At 53.5% G+C, this 25,581-nt stretch overlaps 1 protein-coding gene across 3 annotated transcripts in view; it reads left to right on the forward strand.

Moving 5' to 3' along the window:
• MACF1 (microtubule actin crosslinking factor 1) overlaps window positions 1–25,581 on the forward strand; it is a 114,189-nt gene that overhangs the window by 37,268 nt on the left and 51,340 nt on the right. For 2 of the 3 annotated variants that reach the window (XM_088531108.1, XM_088531109.1), the window contains 30 exons: window positions 659–811; window positions 1,286–1,440; window positions 1,599–1,725; window positions 2,159–2,342; window positions 2,912–3,081; window positions 3,310–3,488; window positions 3,953–4,091; window positions 4,606–4,799; window positions 4,958–5,120; window positions 5,472–5,555; window positions 5,733–5,840; window positions 6,478–6,576; window positions 6,772–6,924; window positions 7,034–7,122; window positions 7,528–7,663; window positions 10,488–15,740; window positions 16,222–16,371; window positions 16,792–17,007; window positions 17,091–17,240; window positions 17,919–18,146; window positions 19,498–19,647; window positions 19,737–19,970; window positions 20,395–20,616; window positions 20,853–21,374; window positions 21,655–21,831; window positions 22,097–22,220; window positions 22,366–22,574; window positions 22,949–23,266; window positions 23,900–24,063; window positions 24,799–24,955. In XM_088531108.1, the coding sequence (XP_088387234.1) occupies window positions 659–811; window positions 1,286–1,440; window positions 1,599–1,725; window positions 2,159–2,342; window positions 2,912–3,081; window positions 3,310–3,488; window positions 3,953–4,091; window positions 4,606–4,799; window positions 4,958–5,120; window positions 5,472–5,555; window positions 5,733–5,840; window positions 6,478–6,576; window positions 6,772–6,924; window positions 7,034–7,122; window positions 7,528–7,663; window positions 10,488–15,740; window positions 16,222–16,371; window positions 16,792–17,007; window positions 17,091–17,240; window positions 17,919–18,146; window positions 19,498–19,647; window positions 19,737–19,970; window positions 20,395–20,616; window positions 20,853–21,374; window positions 21,655–21,831; window positions 22,097–22,220; window positions 22,366–22,574; window positions 22,949–23,266; window positions 23,900–24,063; window positions 24,799–24,955 (10,407 nt within the window). The remainder of the gene's footprint in view (window positions 1–658; window positions 812–1,285; window positions 1,441–1,598; window positions 1,726–2,158; window positions 2,343–2,911; window positions 3,082–3,309; window positions 3,489–3,952; window positions 4,092–4,605; window positions 4,800–4,957; window positions 5,121–5,471; window positions 5,556–5,732; window positions 5,841–6,477; window positions 6,577–6,771; window positions 6,925–7,033; window positions 7,123–7,527; window positions 7,664–10,487; window positions 15,741–16,221; window positions 16,372–16,791; window positions 17,008–17,090; window positions 17,241–17,918; window positions 18,147–19,497; window positions 19,648–19,736; window positions 19,971–20,394; window positions 20,617–20,852; window positions 21,375–21,654; window positions 21,832–22,096; window positions 22,221–22,365; window positions 22,575–22,948; window positions 23,267–23,899; window positions 24,064–24,798; window positions 24,956–25,581) is intronic. The other variant, XM_088531110.1, reaches the window with a different exon arrangement.

Raw genomic sequence — 25,581 nt, forward strand, 5'->3', positions numbered from 1 at the left:
CACGTCCCCGTCCCGTGGCTGGAGCCGTCCCCCGGGTCCCCCCATCCCCGGACCCAGCCGGCACTTATGGGACTCCATAATGCAGCATTTTATTCCTAGCCAAATCCAGAGACCTGTGCGATCACGCCACCGCTAACCGCTTCTCCTGGGATGTTTTTTATCCGCTTGACTCATCACCCCCCATTCCAAACATGGGTTTAAACACGCCTTCATCCTCTGCTCTAGAAAGGGGAGCATGCTTCTGTGGCCTCTCCTCCAAGCAACTGAAAAACGCTGGCTTTTGGCCAGGACTTGTCCTGCTCTTTGCCACTTAAACCTACTGTGACTTTAATTTTGGCATATGCTGTGTTCTCCTTTCCTTTTCAAAGACAGTCTTTTCATGTCCTAGAAGCAAAAGAGCCAGTGTTGTGCATGCAGCTTGGCAGGGCCGTGGGAGTCATAAGTGGAGGGGTCCCAGCCCTGACTCAAAGTCAGTTCTCCCTTCTTTCCTTCCTTCCTGACCCCTTCTTCCCATTGGGATCCTCCTAACGTGTTTGTTCAGCGGTCAAGGTCCCAGGATAGCTCCTGAAGACTCATCTCGGGATGGGGAGGGATGGTGACGAAGCCTCTTCTCCCCTCTCTGCCTTGAGCAACCCGTTCTTTGCTCTTCTTTCTGCAGGATGAGAAGGAACAGCTTATTCAGTCCAAGAGCTCCGTCGCCAGCCTGGTGGGACGGTCCAAGAGCATCGTGCAGCTCAAGCCCAGGAACCCAGACCACCTTGTGAAGAGCACGATCCCCATCAAGGCCGTTTGCGACTATCGGCAGATCGAGGTGAGGAGGCTGGTGAGGTGTTGGCCTGACTTCGAAAGGGACGGGACGAAGGAGAGAGCCAGGACGGGTTTGGATGAGGTTTGTGGTAGCTGTCAATGAAAAGCAGGAATGCAGGGGGGAGAGATGAGCAGGGAAGTAGCATAGCTGTTTTTCCTGGAACAGCTTCTGTGTCTCAGCTCTATTCTGGGCAGGAGCTAAACTACTTTTCCCCAAAGAGAATGGGTTCATCATTGTCAGCCAAATAACCTCCTGGGTGCTGGCCAGCCTCAACCTCCTCGTCCCCTTTCCTCAGACACGAGTGTGCTGCGCTGCTTGGCAGCATGCCTTGGTTTCCGTGTTGCTTTTGGGGTTGTTTTTGAACAAAAAGCTGCTGTGGAGGCGGGTTTGCCCCCAGGAGAGCAGCTGGCAGCACAGGCAGGAGCGTGCAGACCTGCTGCTGCCTTCTGACGGGGCCGCGTTGCTGGTGCCTTGCAGATCACCATCTGCAGGAACGACGAGTGCGTGTTGGAAGACAACTCGCAGAGGACCAAATGGAAGGTGATCAGCCCCACGGGCAACGAGGCCATGGTGCCCTCCGTGTGCTTCCTGATTCCCCCTCCGAACAAAGAGGCCATCGAGATGGCTAACAGGTAACTCGCTGCTCTCTATTACTCTATTTTCTACTCTACTCTTGTTACTCAATTCTAGCCCTCATGGCTATATTACTGCAAACCCTCAGAGGGACTCTTGCAGTGGCTTCCAAGAGATAAAATCCCACAGCTGATGGATCTGCTCTTTCCTGTGGCAGGATTGAGCAGCTGTATCAGAAGGTGATGGCTCTGTGGCACCAGCTCCACATGAACATGAAGAGCCTCATCTCCTGGAACTACCTGCGGAAGGACCTCACCCTGGTGCAGGGCTTCACCATGGAGAAGGTACCATGTCTGCCTGCCTTGTGGCTGTCACTGCGCTGGCGAGACTGCCCTGCGGGCGAGAGGACAACGGGAAACGGGAAAGGGAAGAGCAAAGGCCGCAAGGCCAGGAAAATGGACCCCGAGCAGCGGGATAACCCGAGCTTGGCAGCTCAGTGCAAAAATGGCTGCAGCTTTTCCTAATCCACAGAGCAACAGTAGTTTGCTGCTGAGCTGTAATAACCATTAGAGAGTATGGACTTAAAATAGCATTTCAGTGGGGAAGGAGCAAGGCTGGAGGGAGGCATGAGGCCGACGGGGAAGGAACTTGCCTTTTCCCCTCTGGAGAGCCAATATGCACTTGGCAAAGGGAGGTCATTAAGCAGGGGGAGAGCAGCTTCAGGTTGTGTGCAGGAAGTCATTCCCAGCGGTTAAAAGTGCTCTTTTCCACTTGCAGCTCAGATCCTTGGCACAAGGGGAGTGCCAGCAGGCCATGAAGAGCCTCCAGGCTCACTACGAAGACTTCCTGCAGGACAGCCGCGACTCCGAGCTCTTCTCGGTGTCCGACCGGCTGCGCTTGGAAGAGGAAGTTGAGGCTTCCAAGGAACACATCCGGCAGCTGCTGGAGTCCATGGAGAACGGTGAGCTTCAAAGATTGATGGATTAACCAGGAGCGGCGGGGACTAATAAGAAAAGGGCCTGTGTGATGGCTTCATTTTCTCCTCTTTCTGCGCTAGCTGGTGATGATGTGAGCAGCTGCTTTCCTTCCTTCTCCCTCCACTCAAGTAGTCGGTCTTTGTCCAGCAGTGCTCCCACAGAGAGGACTTGGCTTTGCAGCTCCAGGTCACCTGCTGAGCCCTCATAGCCCAGCACTGCCAGAGAAGCATTAGTCATTAGTCAAACACGTTCTGCGCAAGGAATTTTTCCTGTGTTTAGCTTTCTAACAAGCCGTACATGGCAGCCACTGTTCAGAGCCGTGTGTGACACAGCGGGATCGTGAGTGGCACTGAGACAAGGGGCTCTGCCACGTGGGGTGCCCTGTGGCTGGGTCGCTGTGTTCAGGAAGGAGGATGGGATTAACTTGTTTTCCGTGTGAGCCGAGGCCTCGGGGGGTCTCGCTGTCAGCGCGGTGCCGCGCTCGGCGCCGGGGCTGCCGGCGGCTCCTCGCTGTGGCCGCGGGTCCATGTTTTGTTTGTCTGTGACTCAACAGAGGACAAGGACGAGACTGCTGCCAGGACGTATCTCTCCGAGCTCAAGAACATCCGTCTGCGCCTGGAGGAGTGCGAGCAGAGACTAGTGAGCCGAATCCAGTCCCCAAGCAGCACCCGGGCAGACGAGGACACTATCCAGGAAAACACTCTCCGCATCGCAGAGCAGGAGGTCAGTCCTTCTAGCTGTGAGGATGAGGAGTCCTTCGAGCAGGGGAGGAAGGTGGTGGCTGCTGGGCTTTTGCATGTGCCTAAAATGACGTCTCTGGGGTAAATTCTGCCTCGTGTTCCTCGCTGGCAGAAGAGAATGAAGGACGTGGGTAGTGCATGTGTGACAGCGCAGGGCTTCAAGTGCCTCTGCTGGGACTCTCCTGTGATGTCCCCTCTCTTTCCCCCGCAGCGCATGCAGGAGGATCTCCAGCAGCTGAGGTCTGACCTGCGGCACGTCTCTGAGAGATGCTACAGTTTCCTCAACAAAGCTCCAACGGGGTCCAGCACCCCACATTTGCGTTCTGAGCTTGACTTGGTGGTCAATAAGATGGACCAGATGAATGGACTTTCTTCTATCTACCTGGATAAGTGAGTCCTAAACACCGTTGTGCATCCATCTCATTGTGTGCGTGGAGCTGCTGCCCCTTTACAGAATGCTTTGTAGAAAAACAACTTCCACTTCACAAATGACAATATTGAGGCAGCAAGGGGAAGGGCAGTGGGGTTTAGGCACCGAAGTGGCTTTGTGCGTTTGGGCTTTGGTGACACATGAAGGTAACAGGAGAGCTTTTTCCAGCATTTGCAGCTTGAGTCTGTATGTGATTCCTTTTATCTCTTCAGTCTTTACTAGAAAGCTTTGCAGTTAAATGTGCTTCCCCAAGCATCCTGATTCTGTTAAGAGAGCTTATTTTTCTGGTTCTCAAACAGAACAACTTGTACAGGGCTGTAACTGGTATTCATCCGTCCGTAGCATTTGGGGCAAACAGTTTCACAATCAAGAGAATCTCTCCACAGCATTGAAGTCCTTGGGCTCTCTGTCTTTGATTTGCCAGGTTAAAGACGGTTGATGTTATTATTCGTAACACCCAAGGAGCAGAGTCTCTAGTCAAAGGCTATGAAGTTAAGCTGAGCCAGGAAGAGGCAGTCCCAGCTGACCTGGCAGCTATTCAGTCTCACAGATCAACGTTACAGGTTGGTACTTTTTGCTTTCCTAAGAATGCAGCGGAGAAACCAGCTGGGTTTTAGGCCAGTGAAACAGGGAGCTCCCCTTTTCTCCTGAACTTGCCTTGTATTCCATTTCTCTTGCCCTAGATACCTGCCAGGAGGTTTAGTGGTCCCTGTCTAATCCCTTGTTGCTTTGGGAATGACAGAGGAGCTGCCTTGGCCTTGCACTTTGTTTTGCGGAGCAGATACATGTGACAAAGATACATATGAGCATCTCAGCAGCTTTGTGTTCTGCTGCTCTGGGACAGGGAATGGGCCAGACTGTTCTGCTGCAGCCTGGGAACAGGGATCCATTCCGCTTTGCATCTCCTAAGTCTATGATAAGCCACTTCTTGGCAAATTAGGAGGAAAGGGAGTATAGCCCCCTTTCAGGCTTTTAAACTGTGGGAGGGAGGGAATCTCTGGCTGTAATTACAGCCTTAAGGTGAAGCTGCACGTCCTGCTTCCATAGCTGACCTGTGTCTTTTGCTGTTTGTTGAAGCATTGGCTGGGCGAAGTGAAGGACAAGAGCTCCGTGTTCTCCACGTTGGAAGAAGAAATGGGAAAGGCCAAGGCGGTGGGAGAGGAGCTGTACCGGCTGAGACAGGAGCGCAGCCTCGACCTCGAGCGCTATCAGGAGAAGGGCAGCCAGCTCTGGGATCGCTGGCAGAGAGTCTGCACGCAGATTGAGACCCGGTGAGATATTCCCTTCCTCCTTCCATGGATTTGCTTCCACGCCTTACTTAAGGCTTGTTAGCAGCAGTATTTTTCCAGGTGTGATGCCCACTGCTGGCTACCATATTCTAATGGTAGACTTTGGTTGACTCTCCTTTTATTTATCATGGTTCTTCCAGCCATACGGAGCTGGAAAGCATCCAGGAGGTGCTCAGTGACTACCGCCAGTGCCACAGCTCCCTGATCCAGTGGATTGAGGAGATCACCATCCAGCAAGAACTTATGAAACCGGGGCAAGCGGAAGACAGCAGGGTGCTGTCAGAGCAACTGAGCCAGCAAACCGTAAGTCAGAGCCTTGTGACATCCAGGCTGTCACTGCAGCAAATGTGTCACCATTTTCTTTCACTGAGACCTCTGTGAGCTTGAATGCATCAATGCTTAGGGCCTGCAGTGCCTTGTGGAAGAGCAGGGTTGTACACAGGTCCTGTTAGGCAGCTCAGGAGAGCAGCAAGCAAAATCTGCAGCCATCAACAGCTGCTCAGGCACTGGTGGCGCTGCAGGAGCTCCCGCGAGCCCGCTGGGCTGGGGAGGGTGGTTTGTGTTTGAAGCCGTAACTTGGGGAATGGAGATTTCAGCCCACTTGACCCACGGCAGCCGTCCTGGTGACTGTTTTTGTTTTGAATTTTGTTGAAGGCTTTGGCTGCAGAAATTGAGAAAAATCAAGCCAAACTGGACCAGTGTCAGAAATTCTCTCAGCAATACTCGGCTGCTGTCAAGGTAGGGTCCACTTCCTCCCCTCGGGGTAACCCTGGCCAGGCATAAACAGCCCCAGAGTGGTTCCTGTGCTGTGTTCACTTAACTTCCCTGGCTTTGCGTGCAAACAGCCAGCCTGAACTAGAGATCCAAGAGCACCAGCGGTAATGAAATAACAACCCCCCTTGGCTTCATTTGCAGGATTATGAGTTGCAGCTCATGACGTACAGGGCGTTTGTGGAGTCGCAGCAGAAGTCTCCCATGAAGCGCCGGCGCATGCTCTCCTCCTCGGACACCATCACGCAGGAGGTAGGAGGCCTTCGCCCCCCGGCCTCGTCGGGAAGGAGTCTTGGGGGGATCCTTCTCTCTGAGCAAAGTGATGAGCAGCCCCTCTGTGAAATGAGCTCCTTTCTGCTAAACGCTTTTATATAAATAAAGTTTCCACCCTCGCTGTTTTCTCCACTAGCCAGAGAGGATGGCTTAGTGCTCTGAGCACCAGGTATGAAATACCTGGATTCCTGGGAACCCCTGGTTCAATCCCAGCGGGGTCGGCTCAGCCCATCAGCCTCCCCAGGTAAATACACAGAGCGCCATGCAGCATTCCTGTGTGTGCATCTTTGGGATGAGACCTTTAGAGACTGAGCTCCTGTCTACTCCGTGTGGGTATCAAAGATCCCAGTGGCCCTTTTCTGTAAGAGTTGAGCACCCGCCCCAGTGTCCGTGACGGGAATTCCCTTCGCTCCAGTGTCGTGCAGCATGCCGTGTGTGGCCACCACCCTCCCCCTGGCATTGCTGCATTCCATGGATGCTCTGTGGGGTCTGCCAGGTGCCTGGAGATCTTTCCAAGCGAGAGATGATGTAGCCATGTCCTGTGCTGTAAAGTACTCAGCGCCAGGCCAGCTGCTTTGGGCTGATGCCCTCCGTTTCCCTCTCTTTCCGCTCGCAGTTCATGGATCTGCGGACTCGCTATACGGCCCTGGTCACGCTCACGACGCAGCATGTGAAGTACATCAGCGATGCGCTCCGGCGGCTGGAGGAAGAGGAGGTAGGAGCGTTAGGCAGAACAAACTCCATCTTTGAAATGTCCACACTCATTTCCCGGAGAAGCTCCACCAGTAACACCTGCCCTCCCACTTCTTGGGCCCAACGTTTAGAGCATATTTCAGGTCCTGCTCCCAACAGCCTTTGGGAATCCTGGACCCATCTGACACAGGTATCTTCCTCCCTCTTCTGTTTACAGAAAGTAGTGGAGGAAGAGAAGCAGGAGCATGTGGACAAGGTGAAGGAGCTCCTGGGCTGGGCCTCTGGTTTGAGGCAGAATGTGCAAGGCAGGACTGCTGCTGCGAGGAGCAAGGAGCTGGGAGACATTGAGAAATCGATCTCGGAGCAGCAGGTTAGTCAAGGACCTGCTCTATCCCGCTCTGATTCACGCATGGTACCCGTTTCTTTAACGTCTGTCCTTTTTCTGCAGCTGAATTTAACTTCTTTTTTGTTCTTAACAGGCTCTGAATGAGGAGCTGGCTGCAAAGAAGGAACAGGTCTCTGAGGCCATCAAAACTTCCCAAATTTTCCTGGCAAAACACAGCCACAAGTGAGTATGGCACAGGAGAGCTTCCTTGAATTAGGTGCTTAGGTGTCCTTAGAATCCAGCCTGACTACCATTGATAATAGCTGCGCATGGAAGGGGCTGTTTTCCTCTTCTGCGCTAGGAGATAAGAAATATGAACCCTGTTTATCCTGTTGTGCCCAATTTAACCCACTGCAGCAGTGGTCCAACCCCTCATGTTTATGGATTTGATTGTTATAATGCAAATCAGCCTTTGCTGAGCACAATTAACCTTATGGTTTGCAGCTGAGCTGGGTGCAGAGCAGAGCTGCAGGAAGAAGGGACTCATCATGTTCTGTCTTTTCCCTTTGTGAGAAAAACGTGTTAAAACTGTGCAACTGGGAAATGTTTTGTGTAGTTTCCTTAAGAGATCTCCTCTTCACCTTGCAGGCTCTCCCATCAGGAGAAGGAACAGATTTCTGCTCAGATCGGTGCTCTGAAGGAGACCTACCAGGGGCTCTGCAGCGATTCCAGTGAGCAGCTCCAGCAGCTCCAGAGCCAGCTGGCTCAGGAGACAGAGCACAAGGTACTGTTCCTCGTGCACACTGGGAGCATCTCAGCCACAGGTTACTCTGGAGGTCAAAGAGGCTTTGGTTGGTTGTGGCTCATGGCCACTTGCCTTTCCTAATTGCACGTGATTGCCCTCCTTCCTGTGCATCATGTTGCAGTGTCTGGGCTGGTGTGGTCACTGGAGGCCAAGCAGAAGCTGCCTCCAGCTCACTGAGAGAGTCTCCTTTGCAATGGTGTTAATCAGAGCTGGGCAAAAGAGTTGGCTCGTTCTTATCAGGGCTAAAGATATAAATGGACTTCTGTCCTGGAAGTTGTTCCCTTGGCAAATCAGTCTCTTCCACATAATGCTTCCTCAGGATTTTGAGCAGAAAGAGCTCGATTGCACAGGGCTGCATGTGGCAGCCGCACAAAGGTGCCTTCTGCAGAAGGCTGTTTGCCTGTGCAAGCTCCTTAACCCACGCCCAGGTAAGTGGCAGTGATCTGGGAGGGATTTAAGAGGCAGCTGAAGGAAGTTGCCCTCCAGGTGGAAGGCAACTGCAATATTGAACAGGCCCTCTGCTCACCCAGGGGATCCTCACTGACTAGTGCTGGACCCCCTGCTATTCCCATCTGCATCCAACAGTGCTCCTGTCAGTCTCCATCTCTTGCTCCACTCGTGTGTTGGGTAGGAAGGACCCAAACTGCATCCTTATTGCCTCTGTTATTGATGCTAGCTGTCCTCAGTCATTCACAGATATATGTGTATGTGTTATATAAGTGTATATACATGTGTCAATGGATATATTTGTTTGTTTGCTTGCTGGCTCCCTGTACTCTGAAGCAATGGCCTACTCAGGACAGGTGACACTGATTTTGGTGGTGTGTCAGTGAGTGAAGCCCTGTTCTAGCAAATCAAGGGGAGAGGATGACATTTATTTGAAGTCTGCATGTCTAGCTTTCACTTAAAAACACAGTGGCTCTTAGAATTGGATTTAATAATGCATTGCTTTTACCTTTCCCTCCTCCTCCCTCCTGGGCAGGAAAAATAACTGTCATAGAGAAGCCTTCTCCAGGGCTGCATTTGTGCAGCATAAGGGTGTTTTGGAGCCCACGTTAGAACAGGGGCCAATTTTCACTCACCCTCTCCACAAAACCCAGGCAAAGTAGAAGCAGAGCGAGTCCTGGGGCAGGAGACCATCCCTGTGGCTGCTGGGGGTCCAGTTGCTTCATTGTAGAGGGAGCATGAAGAACTCTTAACATTTGCTTGCTGGAAACATCCAACTGTCAGAGAGAGGTTACAAACTTAAAGCCAAAAGGTGCAAAGCAGAACCGCAGAACGCGCTAAATTGAGCATGATGTGTCCCTGTACAGTTTGTGTTTCATGTCAACTGTTTTTTAAGATTAACTGACATCCTTGCTTACAAGTTTTAACTAACCCTCCGGGATTTAAACAAACAAAACACACAAAAGTGAAAAGAGGACGACCTGTGTGTGGGGTTCTTTTTGCAAACAAAGCAGTCGCATGCTGGACGCTAACACCAAGCTTTACACTGTGTGTGATACGGCTGAACTGCTCCATAAGGCTCTGTCTTTAACTGCTCAAGGCACACCCTGCAACTCTGGTAAGTAAAAGCCTCTTACCCCCATCCCCTTCTATCTCTTTTTTTCCTATCTTTCCTCTCGCTTCCTCTTCTCTGTCTTTCTACAGCCTGTTCCTATCAGAACGTGCATGTCTGGCAGTGATGCTGGGAGCTGATTTTCCATCAGGCTCACCCTGTTTCCGCAGGATTTGATGCATTTAGGGAAATAGCAAAGCTGTGCTCTGGAGGCTGCATTCTTGAGTGCCGTACCTGAGCCCCTACAAAGGCCCCTGACCTTCCTGTTGGGATCCCTGGTAAAGAAATCTGAGTGGCTTGAGGTCCTAAAAGGAATTAATTCTTTAATTCCTTTCTCCCTATACCCATGGAAATCCTGTAGCACTTGGACCCACTTTAAGCAAAGAAGTGGGGATGGGAGAAGTCCAAATGCCAGAAGTGCTGTTACCCTTTTGGTGTTAATTTAATTACTACCTTCCTGTGCAGATAACAGCAAGAGAAAAGCCCCTCCAGCAATACTGAGTACGGTCTGTTCCCAGGCTGTCACTGTCTTCTGGGACCTACAAGCCCTTCGTATACCCTCACTTTCCTTCTCTAAAGAGCACCAAGGGCTCCTCGTAGGCTCTAGAGCAGGGCAGAGCGGTGGCCAGAACCGCTCGCGTGTCCGAGGCGGCTCCCGTGCCCTAACGCTTCCCTGGATGTGGTTGCTGGGAGCGCATCCGTAGGCATCGGGCCGGTTTGCTCCCAGGTTTCTGGCACTCAAGGTCTGCCTCAGGATGTGCGGCTGGAGCATGGCAGGAGTCAGGAGAGGGTCCTATAAGTGGAATTCTTTTCTTTCTTCCTCTGTTAGTACAAAATGGGACTTGTGTGGCCTTTATTTTTCCTGGAAGCGGAGATGCTGAGCAGCTTTGGTGTGTGCTCGGCCTCCTCTCTGTCTCTCCACGGTACATCAGAGCACTCCTGGGTTTTGCTGCTTGCTGCTTTGCTGCGTTGCTGTTGGTGGATGTTGGAAGTGTCTCGGTGCTGCCCTGGATGAGGGACTAGATGAGCATTAAAACGTGCTGACCATGGGCGAGCAAAGGCACCGCTCTGCGGGCTGCGATGCCTTTGGAGGTGCATTTCGAACACTTTGGGACTCACTTTCTAGCTTGTTTTGGGGTTTTGTTCTTTTATTTTGGAAAATGAGACCTCCCTGGACCTCGTGCAGTCTGCTTGCTGGGAACGCTCAATTCTGATTTGATTTTTTTCCTTCTCTCTCTGTTTTAGGGCAGCGAAGCAGTGGCGGGAGTGATCGATCTTGGCACCGTGGAAATATTCCCTGTCTTTGGTGCCATGCAGAAAGGTCTTATAGACCACGACACTGGCCTTGTCCTCTTAGAGGCCCAGGTTATCACATCCGACTTAGTTGTTCCAGAGACCAATGAGAAACTCTCCTTGGAGGAAAGTCTGTCAAGAAACATCATTGATCTCAGGACATTCCAGGTGCTGCAGGAGTTGAAGGATGCCCTTCACCAGGTGGATGAAGTCAGGTGTGAAGGGACACAGCTCCTACCTGTCGTAGCTGCAGTGGAAGAGGGGAGGATTAGCGAGACCTTTGGCTTAAAGATTCTGGAGGTCGACCTCATCACTGGGGGCTTTAAAGCACATCAGGGCAGAGTCAGCATGGAGACAGCCGTGCAAGAAAAGCTCCTCACGCCCCAGCTGCATTCCAAACTGTTGTCTCACCTGGAGTGTGGGAAGAATTTGATTGACCCCAACACTGCTGAGAAAATCAGTCTACCTGAACTCATGCATCGATGCATCATCCAGCAAGAGACCGGGCTGAGGCTGCTCCCCGTCAAGCAGCTGGCGGGTGGGATGGTGAGCTTGAAATCAGGCAGGAAAGTCAGCATCTTCCGTGCTGTGCAGGAAGGGCTGATAGACAGGCAGGTGACCCTGAGGTTGCTGGAAGCGCAGCTCTTTGCTGGTGGCATCGTTGACCCCAGGACAGGGCACAGGCTGACCGTGGATGAGGCCATGAGACATAATTTGATTGACCAGGATATGGCATGTGCGCTGCTCGTCCGGCAGCTCCAGACGGGCGGCATCGTGGATACAGTCACAGGAGAGAGGCTGACAATTGATGAAGCTGTAAAGAAAGAGTTGGTAGGACCAAAGATTGCACTGGTGATCCTGGAATCCCTTTGGTCTTTCATGGGGCTCCTGTGGCCAGAAACTGGGGAGATTATCCCCGTTGCAGATGCCTTAGAGCAAGGAATCCTGTCTACAGAGTTAGTTTACAAGATGCTCAACAAGAGGCAATTCATCAAGGCTGTCTTTATCCCCGAAACCACTGAAGTGCTGTCCTGGAAGCAAGCGGTTGAACATGATGTCCTGGAGAGGGAGGTGGCCAAGAAGCTGCAGTCCACAGTCCTACCCGATGTCCTGCCCAGCGGGCAGCTGGCTGGCACTGCGAGCAAAGGCAGAGAGAGCCAGAGCTCCAGGAGTCCCACGGGTCAGGAAGAGCAAAGCGACCCTCTGCTAAGGAGTGATAATGAAAGATTGATGTTCCACTTGATGACCCACAGCTATATCAACATCCACGATGGCCAGAAGCTGCTCTTAGTAGATGGAGAGCTGAATAATCTCACTAAAACCCTCATCCAAACCCAAAAAAGTGGATCCAGTGCCCACATGTTGGAAGGGAATGAAGGCTTCGAGGAGGCAGAGGAGAGTGCAGCTCTTGAAAGAGAGTCTTACAATGGTTTGGCTTTGCAGCAGCTTGAGGTTCAATTTGCTCTTTTGAAAGGACAAAGGGAAAAGGACCTGCCACCCAGAGCTGCTGTGGAGAACGGGGAGGTGGTGGTGGAACAAGGAAGCCTCCTTTTGGAGGATGGAGAAAGTGTCCTGCCTGTGGAGGAGCAAGAGCAGCTCTGTCCTCAACAGGCTACCACGAAAGGTGAAAGTGATGCTGAGTTTGGAAAAGAGCAAATAGTTTCTACAGTCAAGGACAAAAATCGTGGAGAATTATTGATGCCAGAACATCCTAGTAGTGAATTCAGAGAAGCAAAGGAAATGATCACTGAGACAGAAGAGTCCAAGCCTACAGCAGTAGATGGAATAGAAAGTAGCGGAGATCAAAAGAGGACATCTGAAACCAGGGCAGGTTTTGTGAAGAGTGAAAGCCACATGTTGATGGATATTTCAGAAAGTAGAGAGAGAGCAGGAATCACGGCAGAGAGCTTTCAGGAAGTGGAGAAACTGGAATTAGAGGTAGGACCTAGTAGAGAGATTTATTTGCTAAATGATGAACCAATTGAGAACGGCTCTGTGAGAAGAGAGGAGATTGTGCTCCCTAAAACTGGAGAGGCAGAGCAAAAAGAAAGACATACTGAAAAAGTTGAGGGTGAATTGGAAGTGGAAGAGAGAGAGAGGAAAGAATTACCAGGTGATGAGAGTGTTCATGAAGTGTCCCCGCCAGTCCCTGCGGAGCAGGAAGAGGATGACACCCTAGGAATGCTGTTAGCACAGCTCCAAAGGGGTGGCATAATCCATGAGCAGACCGGCGAGACTCTTCTTCTGAATGAAGCGATAGCCTGTGGGGTGGTCCCCAGCCACACAGCTGTGAAACTGCTGGAGAAAATGCAGATGTTCAGTGGCTTCTTCGACTCGCACACACGTGAGTCGCTAACCACCGAGGAAGTCATCGAAGAAGGTCTCATGAATGAGACCCTTCTCCAGAAGGTACTGGCATCTGACAAAGCAATAAGCGGGGTTCTTGACCCAGGTAATAACTTTGTTTATTCTGTCAAGGATGCTGCTGCAGTTGGCCTGCTGGACAAGGAAACAGCAATGAGGATCTTGGAAGGGCAAGTGGTTACTGGGGGGATTGTTGACTTGAAACGTGGCAAAAAAATATCAGTCACTTTGGCTTCCAACCTTGGCCTCATAGAGCCATCCAGTCAGAAAGAGCTGGTCCAGCTGGAGAAGGCTTCTAAAGGGAAAGGCACTGATGAGGCAACTAGGCAGAAACTCCTTAGCTTACAGGCTGAAACCTGTGGAATTATGGATCCCAAAACCAAGCAGCCATTGACTGTTGCACAGTCTGTTGAAAAAGGGCTCCTGAAAAAGGAAACAGCTCTTCAGCTCTTGACCAAGCAGGTTGCTGGTGGAGGAATCATTCATCATGTGTCTGGAATGAGGCTTTCGGTAAGCGACGCAATGAAACATGGTTTGATTGATCAAGACCTGTGTGACGAACTCGTCAAGGTGGAGAGCGTGTGTCTACATGAGTATGTTCATCCAGAAACACAGGAAAAGTTGCCCTTGCCCCAGGCAGTATCATTAGGGCTCATTAGTCCAGACTTCCAAAGGAAAGTGCAAGAAATCCAGGCTAGGAGTGGAAGTATTTTTGATCCTGCTGCTGGCCAGAGACTGACGCTCTCCCAGGCGGTTAAGGAGGGGTTGTTGCCTGAACAACTTATGGAGAAAGTCATGTCATCTTCCGAAATAAAACAGGGAATTGTAGATCCTGAGAGCTGCATGATAGTTCCCTACTCGGAATTCATAAAGAAATGTAAAATCGACGTTGAATCTGGTCAGAGGTACCTGGAGGTTCATCCGTTCAGCGCGATGCAGGACGAGGGCTCGGGGACGAGGCTCACGTGTGCCGAGGCGGTGAGGCTGGGCCGCGCGGACCCCGTGCCGGTGCTGCGGCTACTGCAGGCCCAAGCAGATGGTGGAGGCTTTGTGGAAGGCACCAGCAGCAAGAGACTGTCCCTGAAATCTGCTTTGGAGCAAGGACTCCTGGATGAGGAAATGGCCAAACACATCGCGTCCCAGCAGATGGTGACCGGAGGAATTGTTGATGCCGAGACTGGGAAAAGATTGGCTTTAAAGGAAGCTGTTGAGAAAGGACTGGTTAGCGAAAAATTAGCCGCCAGCATTCAAAATACTCAAATATCCAAAGACAAATACGGCTCTGAAGTCCACAAAGAAGAAAAATCCTATCTTTTGCCTGAAAAGTTGGAAAAAACATCTCCAAAAGAAGATGATTTGGCCCTCCATCCTAGTACTACAAGGAAGCCTGATGTTGCTGAGCATGGAGCTGGACCTGAAGCAATGAGCTGTGGCGTGGCTGCAGATAGAGACACTGCTTCTGGGAGGCCACCGGTGACACCAAGTGTAACCAAAACGGGAAGACCAAAACTGCTTCCACGGAAAGTGTCGGAGAACGGTGCAGTTCATCAGCACCGAGGAAAGGTCGAGCAGGCTCCAGAACAGCCCTTAGTGTCAGGTACAACATCTCTCCCTTCAGAGACAGCCATGGTAAAAACTGTGGAAAAAGGGAGAGGAAAAAGCAGCTCCTACGTGGAAGAAGTTGGGGGGAAGGAATTGAGGGGAGCAGAAGTGGCTCGGAAGAAAAAGGAGGAATCGAGGTCAGAGGAAGAGTCATTTTCTGACAGGAAGGGGGTTGAAAGTGTTGAGGACAGCAAGGAGACGAGGAAAGGGTTTGTAAGTGCAGGGCGAGCTGTGGCTTCTGGAGCAGGTGAGGGAATGGGCAGCGTGGATCAGGCAGAGGAGGCAACTGGGGCAGTGCCGAAGGAATCCGTGTCCGTGGGTAGGGGAAAGGGAGAGAGAGTTCCTGGAAAGTCTGGAGAATCCTCCAAGGTTGCCGTCTGCAAGAAACCTGCAGGAGACAAGCTTGCGGATGGGAGAAGTGTCAAAGACACTGAAGGAGATACCTTGCTACTGGATGCAAAAGGTCCAGTTGTTCAGGAAAAATCAATTGAAATTGACCTAAAACTTACCAAAAAACAGAAAACCAAGAAAAAGAAGGCAAAGCAGATGAGTATCCCAGAAGAAAGCACTCAAATGGAGAAATCCACCGTGGAAAAACAGCCCCTTCTTATACCAGGCTCCAAAGAAACTGCAGAGAAGATAGAGGAGGAGCCCATCTCCTGCAGCCCAGAACAACATGAAACCACAACCAGGACAGTTACAGGTGGATTGCCAACAGATGCAGTTGAGCAAAAGAAAATGGAAACCAGAAGACAAAATGGTTCTGAAAAAGAAGAGAACTCAATTTCTGAGAAAATTATGGAGAGACTTTTAGGGGTTCACCCTGTTCCCCCAGAAAGAGAGGCATCCCAAGAAGTGATTGTAGATGACACCAGAAAAGATCAAGATTCCTCTGCAGCGTTTAAACAGGAGCTGGGGGCATCCCAGGAACATATCCAAGTGGGAACCACCAGTCATGCATCGACTGCAACCCCTGCAGCAGGCAAAAAGCTGGAGGAATTAATTATTAGAGAGGAGCCCAGGGAAGCTCAGGAAACCTCCGTAATCCTTGAGCATGCGGAAAAGGCACCACGAGAGCCACTAGCAGAGTTCAGCCCGGGCCAAGCAGGTTCCTCGCTCCCCTCTAAATCCCAAGAACAGACACACCAGGAAAGATCCCGGCAGTCCAGTTTGCTCTTACCTGTGATAGCCGAGGGGGAGCTGCTGGAAACCTCCAAGGAATCCACAAGACCAGCCAAGGTAAGCTGGTCTTTTTGCTATTCCAACATTTTTTCCTTAGCTCTTTGTGTGTATTTGATGGTAAATCTGTTGGAGGTCAGCAGTGAGCACCGGGAACGGCTGGGAGTGACTGCTTGGGGCTCCGTGTTACAGTATCAGCTGAAAAGGATTTGGCAAACAAGCCGGTGATGTATGGCTGAAAATATTCCAGCTTTACTTGTGGCTTCTTTTTACTGAAGCATTACTTACAAATGACTAAGTAGGACAGGGTGGGTTTTTTGTGTGTGTGTTTTTACTGCAGCACCATGGATCTGTTGGCATTTATAAGCTTATGCTGGAAAAAAGAGCCATGTGTTTTGTTTTTCCTGTAGTAAATCTTGTAGATAGGCTAGCAAGTGGAAAGCCCCTAAAACCGAATGTTAAGAATTTGCTTAATACATATGACCTTCTGTTTCCCCTTCTGCCCACGTCTGAGCTTTTGTTTTGCCATTGGATTCTGTAGATTATGTTCAGCAAGAAGATGTGTCTGGAGCACGATGAGAAGTTGATCTCTTACCTCTCCATGCTGCGTGATATCGAGATGAAAATCAAGCGGGTCCAACCGGCAGAGCAGAACCTGGCAGCGCTGCAGGAGCTGCTGCACCAAGCCGAGGTGATGGGCTCGGGGTGGGCAGGCCGGTTTCCTTTCCTCCTCATCCCTGGATCTCCTTGGAAGTCCTCGGCTTCGTGCGCGGTTGTTGCAACTCCTCCTCACTTGGGGGACGCGAGCTGAGGGGTTAGGCTCAGGTTTAGCAGATATTTCTATGCAAAGTCAGTCTTTCTGGCCCTCCTTCTGGCTCGCCTTCCAGCCCATGCTCAGACAATAACCTAAGTGTGACTGAAATTAATTTTGCGGCCTGGAGAAAGACAGCTGAGGGCTGGCAGCTGAGCACGTCTGCATGGGTCGGGGGCAGTGAATCCTTCCAGCAGATGCATCGTTTGGAGCTGGTTCTCCGAACCTTTGCCATACTGTCAGTTTTGGCAGCAAGAAGAAGTCACTGCCTCTTAGACATGATGATGCTGTCTGCTGCAGGCCCTGGACACGGAGCTGAAGGAGCTGAGCTTTCCAGTGACTCAGGAGCTGGACGCTGTGAAGTGGATTGTGGCCAACCCGCCTGAAGAAGTCCCTGAGCAATTACTGAAAGCTTTGGAGAAGGATGCCAAGAACCTTCAGAAGTCCCTGAGCTCTGCCAGTGATATCCTGGCGTCCCGGCTGCTAAACCTCCGCGGAGCAGCAGAAGGAGAAAAGGTAGAGCTCCCCGCCACCCCGCGAGGCGCCCCGTGCTTGATCTGCCTTTTGTTTAAACCATACCCCCTTCTACTTCACTTCAGGCTAAAATCGTGGCTCATCACGAGAGTCTCCAGGGCAAACTGCAGGAGCTGCTGAGCTGGGTCTGCAGCACCGCCCAGGCGCTGGACAGCAGCGATTACCACCGGGCGACTGATGCCAACAGCTTGAATCGCTGCCTCCAACACTACCAGGTAGCCATGGCAACGGCCCTAATCCGGCTGATAAAGTTGCCATCCTCTGCAGGGAGGAGAAGCTTTTAATCCTGCTTCTCTGCTAGAGTCTTGGTGTGTTTGTCTTTATCCCTTGCTGCAGGAGCTGCGGTGTTGTATTTGTTCCGTGATATTTATTTCCTCTGTATGTAAAATATCCGCTTTGGATATTCAAACGCAGACATGTAGGGAGCCCAGGCGACTAGGAGAGATGCACGATGAGGGGGAGAGGTGCAGGTTGAAGGGGATGAAGGCTTTGGCAGTCAGTGGTACCACACAGGGGTAGTCATCACAGACTGTCCCAAGCAGCTGGGAGCCACTGGCAGCTCCATGTCTGGATCTGTCTTCAGAGCATCATCAGGCCCACCTAGACAGGGTGGTTTTATGCACAAGGTCAGAGCAACCTCTTGGAGCCCTGGGTTAGAAGAGCCTTAGAGAAATGCAGCTATGAGACATGGGCATGCTGACAGTGAGTGTGCTTCAGGTGGGGTTGGTTGGGTTTCAGGAATATATTGGTGGCCAGGTACTATTTTGAGTAATCCTGCTGCCAGTGCAGCAGCAAATCCTGTTTGTTCGTGTATCTCAGCTAAAGCCAGCAGTGTAGGAAAATGCTGGCCATGGAGAACAATTTGTGTGACAGGCTGTTTCCTTTCCATTCAGGAGCTGAAAGAGCCCCTTGCTGCCACCAAAGCCGAGCTCGATGCCACCGCCTTCGACATTCAGCTCCTTATCTCAGAGCACGCGCAGGACCTGACCCCGCAGCAGAGCAGGCAGCTGCTGAGGCTGCTCAACGAGCTGCAGAAGGCTTTCCGGGAGCTGTCGGAGCGCGTGGCGGCGCAGCTCGAGGTGCTGCAGGTCTGTCTGCAGCGAGCGGAGCGGACGGATCAGGTGAAGGTGCTGGGACATCTGCTTCCTGGCTGCCGTTTGGGCACTGAGGCACTTTGCAGCCCTCAGCAATGTGCACTGAGACCCCTTTTTGGGGGGCTTGCACCTGCATGCCACTCGGTTTATGACTTCCCATTGCACATCATGAGCTTCCTCTAAAGTCTTTCTTCCTCCTCCCATGTAACTCTCAGGCAGCAAGCTGCTTTGCTCCCCGAGGATGAAGCCCTCTCAGGGGGCTGGGTAGCACAGTTGGACAGTCCCTTCTCCAAACACCAAGTTCCTTTGGGGTGGTAGACGAAGCCCCAGGCTGTAACAGCCCCGCCAGAAAGCCCCCGTGCACAGCAGGCACCACAGACAGCTGGTCTCTACCAGTGCCTTTAACGTCTGATTTTCACAAGTCAGGTTTTGCTGATCCAAAAGAAACAGCTGTCGATGATGTGTGAAGGCAGCCAGCAACTGCCCCCAACTGCTGTATTCCTGCAGCACATACCCCACATGGATCTTCTTATTCAAGACAGTATTAATATATATATTTTTTAATTAACAGTTGCTCCCTGTAACTCTTGCCTGTCCATCTGGAGTGTGCGTGTGTATTAACCAGTTTGCTTTGCTTTTTCAGATTCAGTGTGCGCCCATCCTAACCCAGGAAGAACTCGCTTTGCAGCTGAAGAGCTCTTAAGAAGGCTCTTTCAAATTGCTTCTGTCATTTATCTTAGGATTGAGAGAATCAAGCACAATGTTTTGCACAAGTTTGTACCTCACCTTGCTGGAATGCCTAGGGAAACTCAAAAATGTTTGTTTCCTCTGGGGAAGGGAACGGTAACGTTGCAGGGACTCTCAGGTCACATCATGCTCAATTGCTCAAACAGGCGCTTCTGTACTGTGCACTGGCAGCAAAACCTAGGAGCTGGATCAGCTACAGAGACGCTTTCTCTCTCCTAGGCTCCCTCTCCAAGGCTGGTGTCAAACCTGCCTTAGGTTGCTCAGGGCTCCACGAGGCTGCTGCTGCTGCCAGCTCTCATTAGATGAGTCTTCGGTGCAGTTTCAGTGCTCTTAACGTTGAGCAGAAAAGGCACAGAAACATTTGGTAAATGCTCCCGAGAGGGTAAATCGGAGCGTGGCTCCACGTGGAGCCCCCAGCGCAGCAGTGACACCAGCCCCTGAGCCCATTCCTGCCGCGTGCAGGTCTTGGAGAGGGGGAGAGAGCCCACGGAGAGCTGCCAAAGCCGTTTCTGTGCTGCCTCCTCCAGGGAAGTGCTCCAGCTGTAACCTCTTGCCTTGCTCCGCAGCGCCGTGCGTGCCAGGGGTGCAGCACTGCTGCTAACGGCCTCCTCTCCCCTCTCCCCTCATGCAGACGCTGCAGGAGCAGCACGCAGCCCATGCACGGGGCCTGCAGGAGCTGCGCGCCTGGCTCAGCGCGGCCGAGGACGCGCTGGCGGAGCGGCCCGCGGCGCCCGGCCAGGGCGGCCTGCCCGCCCTGCAGCAGAGACAGAGCAGCGTTAAGGTCAGTGCTCGGGAAAACGGAGGTGGGAAGGAGGAGTTCAGCACCCGGGAGCACCCGGAGCCTGATGGCCCCTTCCCTCTGCGCACTAGGAGCTGCAGAGGAGCATGCACAGCCGGGCAGCCTCCTTTGCCGGTGTCCTGAAAAGCACCGAGCAGTTCTTGGAGGAAAACAAGGCAAAGATGGAGCCTGGGGAGCTGGCAGCGCTGCGTGAGACGCTGCAGCAGGCCAAGGAGCAGTACCAGTCCCTGCAGGAAAGGACAGAGGCGGCCCAGAAGGAGCTGGAGACTGCTGTGACGGCCGCGGTGCAGCAAGAGACCGAGAAGGTGACGTGCAAAGAGCTGTGAGCCCGGGATTGGGATGGACCCCGAGGGCTGGTGGGTGGAAACAGCCTCTTTGAAGGCCTCACATTCCTCTGCTGAGCACTATGGCATGGAACAATTTCCTCTTCCTCCACCATCCGAGCCCACGGGGTGGGGGGCACATCCCTGATCCCAAGCTTGTGTCGGGGTGAGGTGCACCGTGAAGGAGGCTGAGCTGCAGCTGCTAATTCACAGCTGCTTTGTGTCTTTCCCCCTTTCAAAGAGCTCCAATATATTTGGAAGGTCTGTGCAAGTCTCAGGTGGCTGCTGTCATTGCAAAATGGTTTAGGGTTTTTGTTTTTCTGCTCATTTTTGTCTCCTACCCCCGACTGGCAGTTTGAACGTGCCTAACATAGATCCTTCTCATCCGGAGCCTTTGTGTTTTCAGGTGAAAGCTGCCAAAGAGCTGGAGGAGAATAGGAATAAGATCGATTCCCTTCTGAACTGGGTGGCATCACTGGAGCAGAAGGGAGGGATCCCGGAGTACAGACCCCACCTCACTGAGCCGGCACCGGGAGCACAGCTGGGCCGGGATGCTCAGGATGCTCCCGATGGCCGCGGAGCCGACAGCGCTGCCGAGGAGCTGGATGAGCAGTACGAGAGGCTGAAGGTCAGCACTGACACCATATCCCCCCTTAAAACTTTCTGCTGTCACATCAGAGCAGGCTTTAGGGCTGCCGGGTGCCCCGAGCCGCTGGCCAAGCTGGGAGTGGAGTGGGATAGTGGCTGGGTCTGTCCTCCAAAGCCTGGTTCAAAGTGGCCTGGAACTTTCTGTGCAAAGTCAGGGGCTCCTGGGAAGTCACTGTGAAGTGGTGGGGGCTCACACAGGCTTGTTTGCGTGTGCAGGCCCAGCACCAGGAGCTGCTGTCCCAGCAGCAGGACGTCATCCTGGCCACGCAGGTGGCACAAGCTTTCCTGGACAAGCAAGGCCACAACCTGTCGCCGGAGGAGCGGGATGCGCTCCGGGGCCGGCTGGAGGAGCTCAAGGACCAGTACGCGGCCTCGCTGTCGCGGTCGGAGACGCAGCTGAAGCAGGTGCAGCTGCTGCGGGACGAGCTCCAGAAGTTCCTGCGGGACCACGGGGAGTTCGAGACGTGGCTCAAGCAAGCGGAGCAGGACTTGGACGGGATGCACAAGGCGGACAGCGACCCGGCCGCTCTCCGGCAGCTGCTGCTCCGGCAGGGAAGTTTCTCGGAAGACGTCATCTCCCACAAAGGCGACCTGCGCTTCGTCACCATGTCAGGGCAGAAGGTGCTGGACGCGGAGGGAGCTGCCAAGGACGGAGGCGCCCGGTCCCTGACGTCGGGAAGCGTGGTCAGGAGCAAGCTGGAGGACGCGACGCAGCGATACACTGCGCTGCACTCCAAGGTACGGCACGGGCTCGCTGTTAAACTCTGCATGCTCTTTTCTTCCTGAAACAAGTAGTGCTAGCAGTTTCCTCCAATTCAACGGTGCTTTTAGCACGTATGCAGACAGTAGGTCTGTGTTTTTCCAGGGCCCGTGTTGGAGTAACACTTTCTCTCTCAGAGCTGTCTATTACATGGCAATTTCCCTCCCCATCCTTAGTGACCTCTGCTTTCTCCAGAGGCACCCAGGTTGTTCTGTGCTCCTGGGCCTCCTCACGTTGTGCCTCATTGCTCCTTTGCAGTGCACCAAGCTTGGCTCCCACCTGAGCACCTTGCTGGATCACTACCAGCAGTTCCAGGAGGTGGCAGAGGCTCTCAGGACGTGGCTGCAGGAGAGCGAAGCGGCAGTTGGGAAGCTCCTCTCGGAGCCGGTTTCCTCAGACCCTGCTGTTCTGCAGAAGCAGCTCGCTAGTGCTAAGGTGCGTGATCTCTGGGGGATTTTCCGGCGTGTGTGCAGAAATTCAGCCTCTGCTCTGAGCAGAAGCAGTGGTGGAAGTCAGCAGCAACAACAACACTTGATCTGTTTGCCTTTTTGGCTGGCCACGTGCAGGGATGTACCCGCAGGTTCAGGAGCTCCCGGGCAGCAACCTTGGGAGGGTTTCTGTGGAGCACGGTGCTCCCAGCAGGGGAAGGTCCCTTGAGTGTGATGGACTGCTGACTTTGGCCTTGTCTTGTGTTGAGCAGCAGCTGCAGGGAGACCTGGCTGAGCACCAGGTGCTCGTGGAGAAGCTCCAGAAAGCAGCTCGTTCCCTGCTGGAGATACAAGGAGAGCCGGCCCCTGACCATGGACGCGTTCAGGAAACCACAGGTAGAGCATGAAGCATCTCTAGAGCTGAGATGCATTGCTGCATCTCCAGACTCCATGGACGAGCTGCTCCTTGCTGCCCTCCGTGTGCCAGGCGGGCGCTGAAGCCCTCTCTGACGTTTCTCTCTTCTTGCTCCGACCTCTCCAGATGCCATCGTGAGCCGCTTCCAGGACCTTTCCCAGCAGATGGCAGAGCGCTCCGATCTGCTGCAGAAATCCATTGCACAGTCCCAAAGCGTCCAGGAGAGCCTGGAAAGTCTCCTGCAGTCTGTGGCCGAGATTGAGAAGAGCCTGAAGGAAGAGCAGCCGATTGCTCTCTCCTCTGCCTCCATCCAGGACTCCCTCGCCACAAATGCAGTAAGGACAGTCACTTTGCTCTCTGGGCTCTGCAGATAGCTGCCTGGATTTAGTTAAAATACTCTGAATGCACAAACCACCCCCAAAAGGAACATGAACAGGCCCTTTGCCTAATTTATTTGAGCCAGGCTATGAACTGTTGAAGGTCTCCCTTCCTCCTTGGCTAGCTACTAGCTATCAAGCCCTGGGGAAAGGTAGGTCAGACTGGGGAGGTAAGGAAGGGAAGAGGGCTAGAACTGAACACTGTCCCTGCATGATCCTGGTGTCTGGAAATGTCTGTCATCATTCCAAAGGGCGCCCTTCTCTTCGTGCTAGTTCTGTTATGCTCAAGCGCCTTCCTAAAATGGCATCTTCTGTGTTTGTGTTTAAAACAGAAGCTGAAGCAGGACATTGCCAGGCAGAAGAGCTGCCTGGAAGCCACCCGCGAGATGGTGACGCGCTTCATGGAGACGGCGGACGGCGCCACGGCCTCTGCCCTGCAAGGGAAGCTGGCGCAGGTGACCGAGCACTTTGGCCGGCTGTGCCAGCAGCAGCAGCAGCAGGAGGATGCGCTCAAGGGCCTCCTCCCCAAGGTGGAGCAGTTCGAGCAGCTCTCGGAGAAGCTGCAGCAGTTCACGGAGAGCCGAGCCCGGATGCTGGCAACCGGGAACCAGCCGGACCACGACATCGCTCACTTCTCCCAGCACATCCAGGTGAGACGGGGGGCTCCTGCCCCAGGAAGGAAGGTCACTCCAGCTGTGCAGCGTTCAAGGAGGTGCTTGAGGAAGGGAGGGAGATTGGAGCAGTTAAGATCGTTCCCAATCCCAAGCAATGTGAGATGGGGATGGCGTTTCCTTGGAGCCAGGCTGATCTCCTCGAGGGATCTCTAGCCCATCTCTTAAGGCCCAGACCCAATACAGGAAGGCATTACCAGTTCAAAATGGTACAAGTTCATACAGCAAAATGCCCAGTGAGCACAGTGGTGGATATGCCAAAGCCCTTAGGGAGGTTCTGATTCTTGGTGTCCAGCATCCTGCAAGTGATCTTCTACAGGAAGTGATTTAGTCTCAGCCTCAAAAGTGCTCTAAGCTGCCCTAAAATGGAGCATCTGAGCTTTGTATGCATTCGATTTGGTTGGGAAGGTGGCACTTGCTCTGGAGAAGGGCCATGCTCAACCAGAGCTTCGCTAGCAAGTGGAATGGAGCCTCGTCCACCAGGTTGGCACTGGTGTAATTCACCACGCTGCCTACAGAGGGTCTCCGGCTGCTGGTTCATCCCCTGGCTTTGCCCCTTCGACTGAATCAGGTGGCAGGAACAAGGTTGGCTTCATCCTTTGCTCTTGGCAGGAGCTGAACTCGGAGCTGAGGCAGCAGCAGGAGGACCTGGAGGCTCTGGAGCACCTGGCAGCCGAGCTGGGCTCCTGCGGCTTCCCGACGGGCGCCCTGCAACAGGACAAGGTGCAGGGCTTGAAGAAGGACTTCCTGCAGCTGCAGAAGGTGGCAAAGGAGAGGTGAGTCCCAGCACCCCATTTCCAAGATTTCCTTTCCGCGGGGGGGCACGAGCGAACTCTTCCTGCCTGCCTCCTCCCACGCCGGAGATGCAGCGCAGCTCTCTCCAACGGGCGCTTTAAAAAAAGCCTGGCTGGGGGCGTTGTGAAAAATTCCTGGTGCCGCAGGAGCCGGCGCTCGCGTTTTCCCCGGCGCGTGGGCCGCCACGTGCCCGTCCGGGAGCAGGGAGCATCGTGCTGGCTGCACGTTCCAAGCCGGGATGGACCCTCTGCAGGGTCCCTTTAGAGCTAGGTCATGGAGAATCCCTTAGGAGCATCCTCCAAGCGCCCAGGAGAATAAGGAAAGGGGATGGGGAAAAGCAGAGGAATTTCACAGTAATCCCCAATAAATCAGCGCCATGCAGCGGGTTGCCCCTGGGCAAGCGGCTCCTGCAGCAGGAGAGCCACAGGTGGGCAGCGTGGGCCAAGATATGGCATGAAACTGCCCCAAAGCCCCCCCAGAGCTGCACTGGGTGGTGCAGAGCACAGGAGCGAGCCCGCAGCGCCCGCCCGAGCCCGGTCGCATGGGAGCAGCGCCCGCGTTGCCCCGTTTGGGCTGCTGCTGAGGGCAACGTTGCTAAGCAGCCGCTCGCAGCGGGGACGACGCGGCTGCCAGGGACACAACTGAGTTGCATTCAAGCCGGGGTAATTGCAAGGCAAAGCACGAGCGCTAACTCTCCATCCCCTTTTCACCGTCAGAGAAAAGGACGTGTCTGCCTGCCAGCAGCAACTGGACGACTTCCGAAAGCTGGTCGGAGCCGTGAGGAAGTGGCTGAAGGAGAGCGAGGGCAAGATGCCCTCGGCAGAGACCTCCCTGGGCACCCAGGAGCTGCAGAAGCGCATGCGGCAGCTCCAGGTGGGCAGCGGCGCTGGGAAAAACGCCGGAGCGTGCGGAGACTCCCGGGATGGGTTTATGCCCGCCATGATCCAGCCGCTCCGGGCTTGGCTCGCGCGGCACCGGCAGTTAGAGATCCCACCCGCTCCGGCCTCGCAGCGCCGAACGTGGCACATACAGCCCCCTTCGTTGTGGTTTTCCCCAGCAATCCCATTTTCCTCCCCTCCTCCCTGCCCGCCTGGGTGGGAATTCGGCGTACGCTCGTTTTGGCCACGTGCTTCTCCTCGCTAGGCACCAAAGGCCACCTCCTGTCACCGGAGCCCCCGTTCCTCCCCGGCGCTGCCCTCGCTCGGGCCGTGTCGAGGGTTGGACTCGGTGGCAGCAGAACATCCCGTTGAGTCACCCGGGGGCCGCAGCGGCAACGCGGCGGCCTCTGACTAACCCGGGGATGGAGCTCGCGCCAGGCTGGGTTGCAGCTGGAGTGGGAGGGAGGTCCCCAAGACAGTAGGAGGGAAAACGATGTTTCCTGTGCCAGACCCGCCAGTTTGGGAACAGTGTTTTGCCGTTTTATTTCTGCAGACGGAAATAACCACCGTGGCACCCACTTTCTCACTGCAATGTCGTGCCCTTCATGGCTGCATCCTGAT

The sequence above is a fragment of the Tinamus guttatus genome, unplaced genomic scaffold (genome assembly GCF_059628265.1).
Source record: "Tinamus guttatus ecotype Peru unplaced genomic scaffold, ASM5962826v1 Tinamus_guttatus_pri_ptg000397l, whole genome shotgun sequence".
Classification (NCBI taxonomy): Eukaryota; Metazoa; Chordata; class Aves; order Tinamiformes; family Tinamidae; genus Tinamus; species Tinamus guttatus.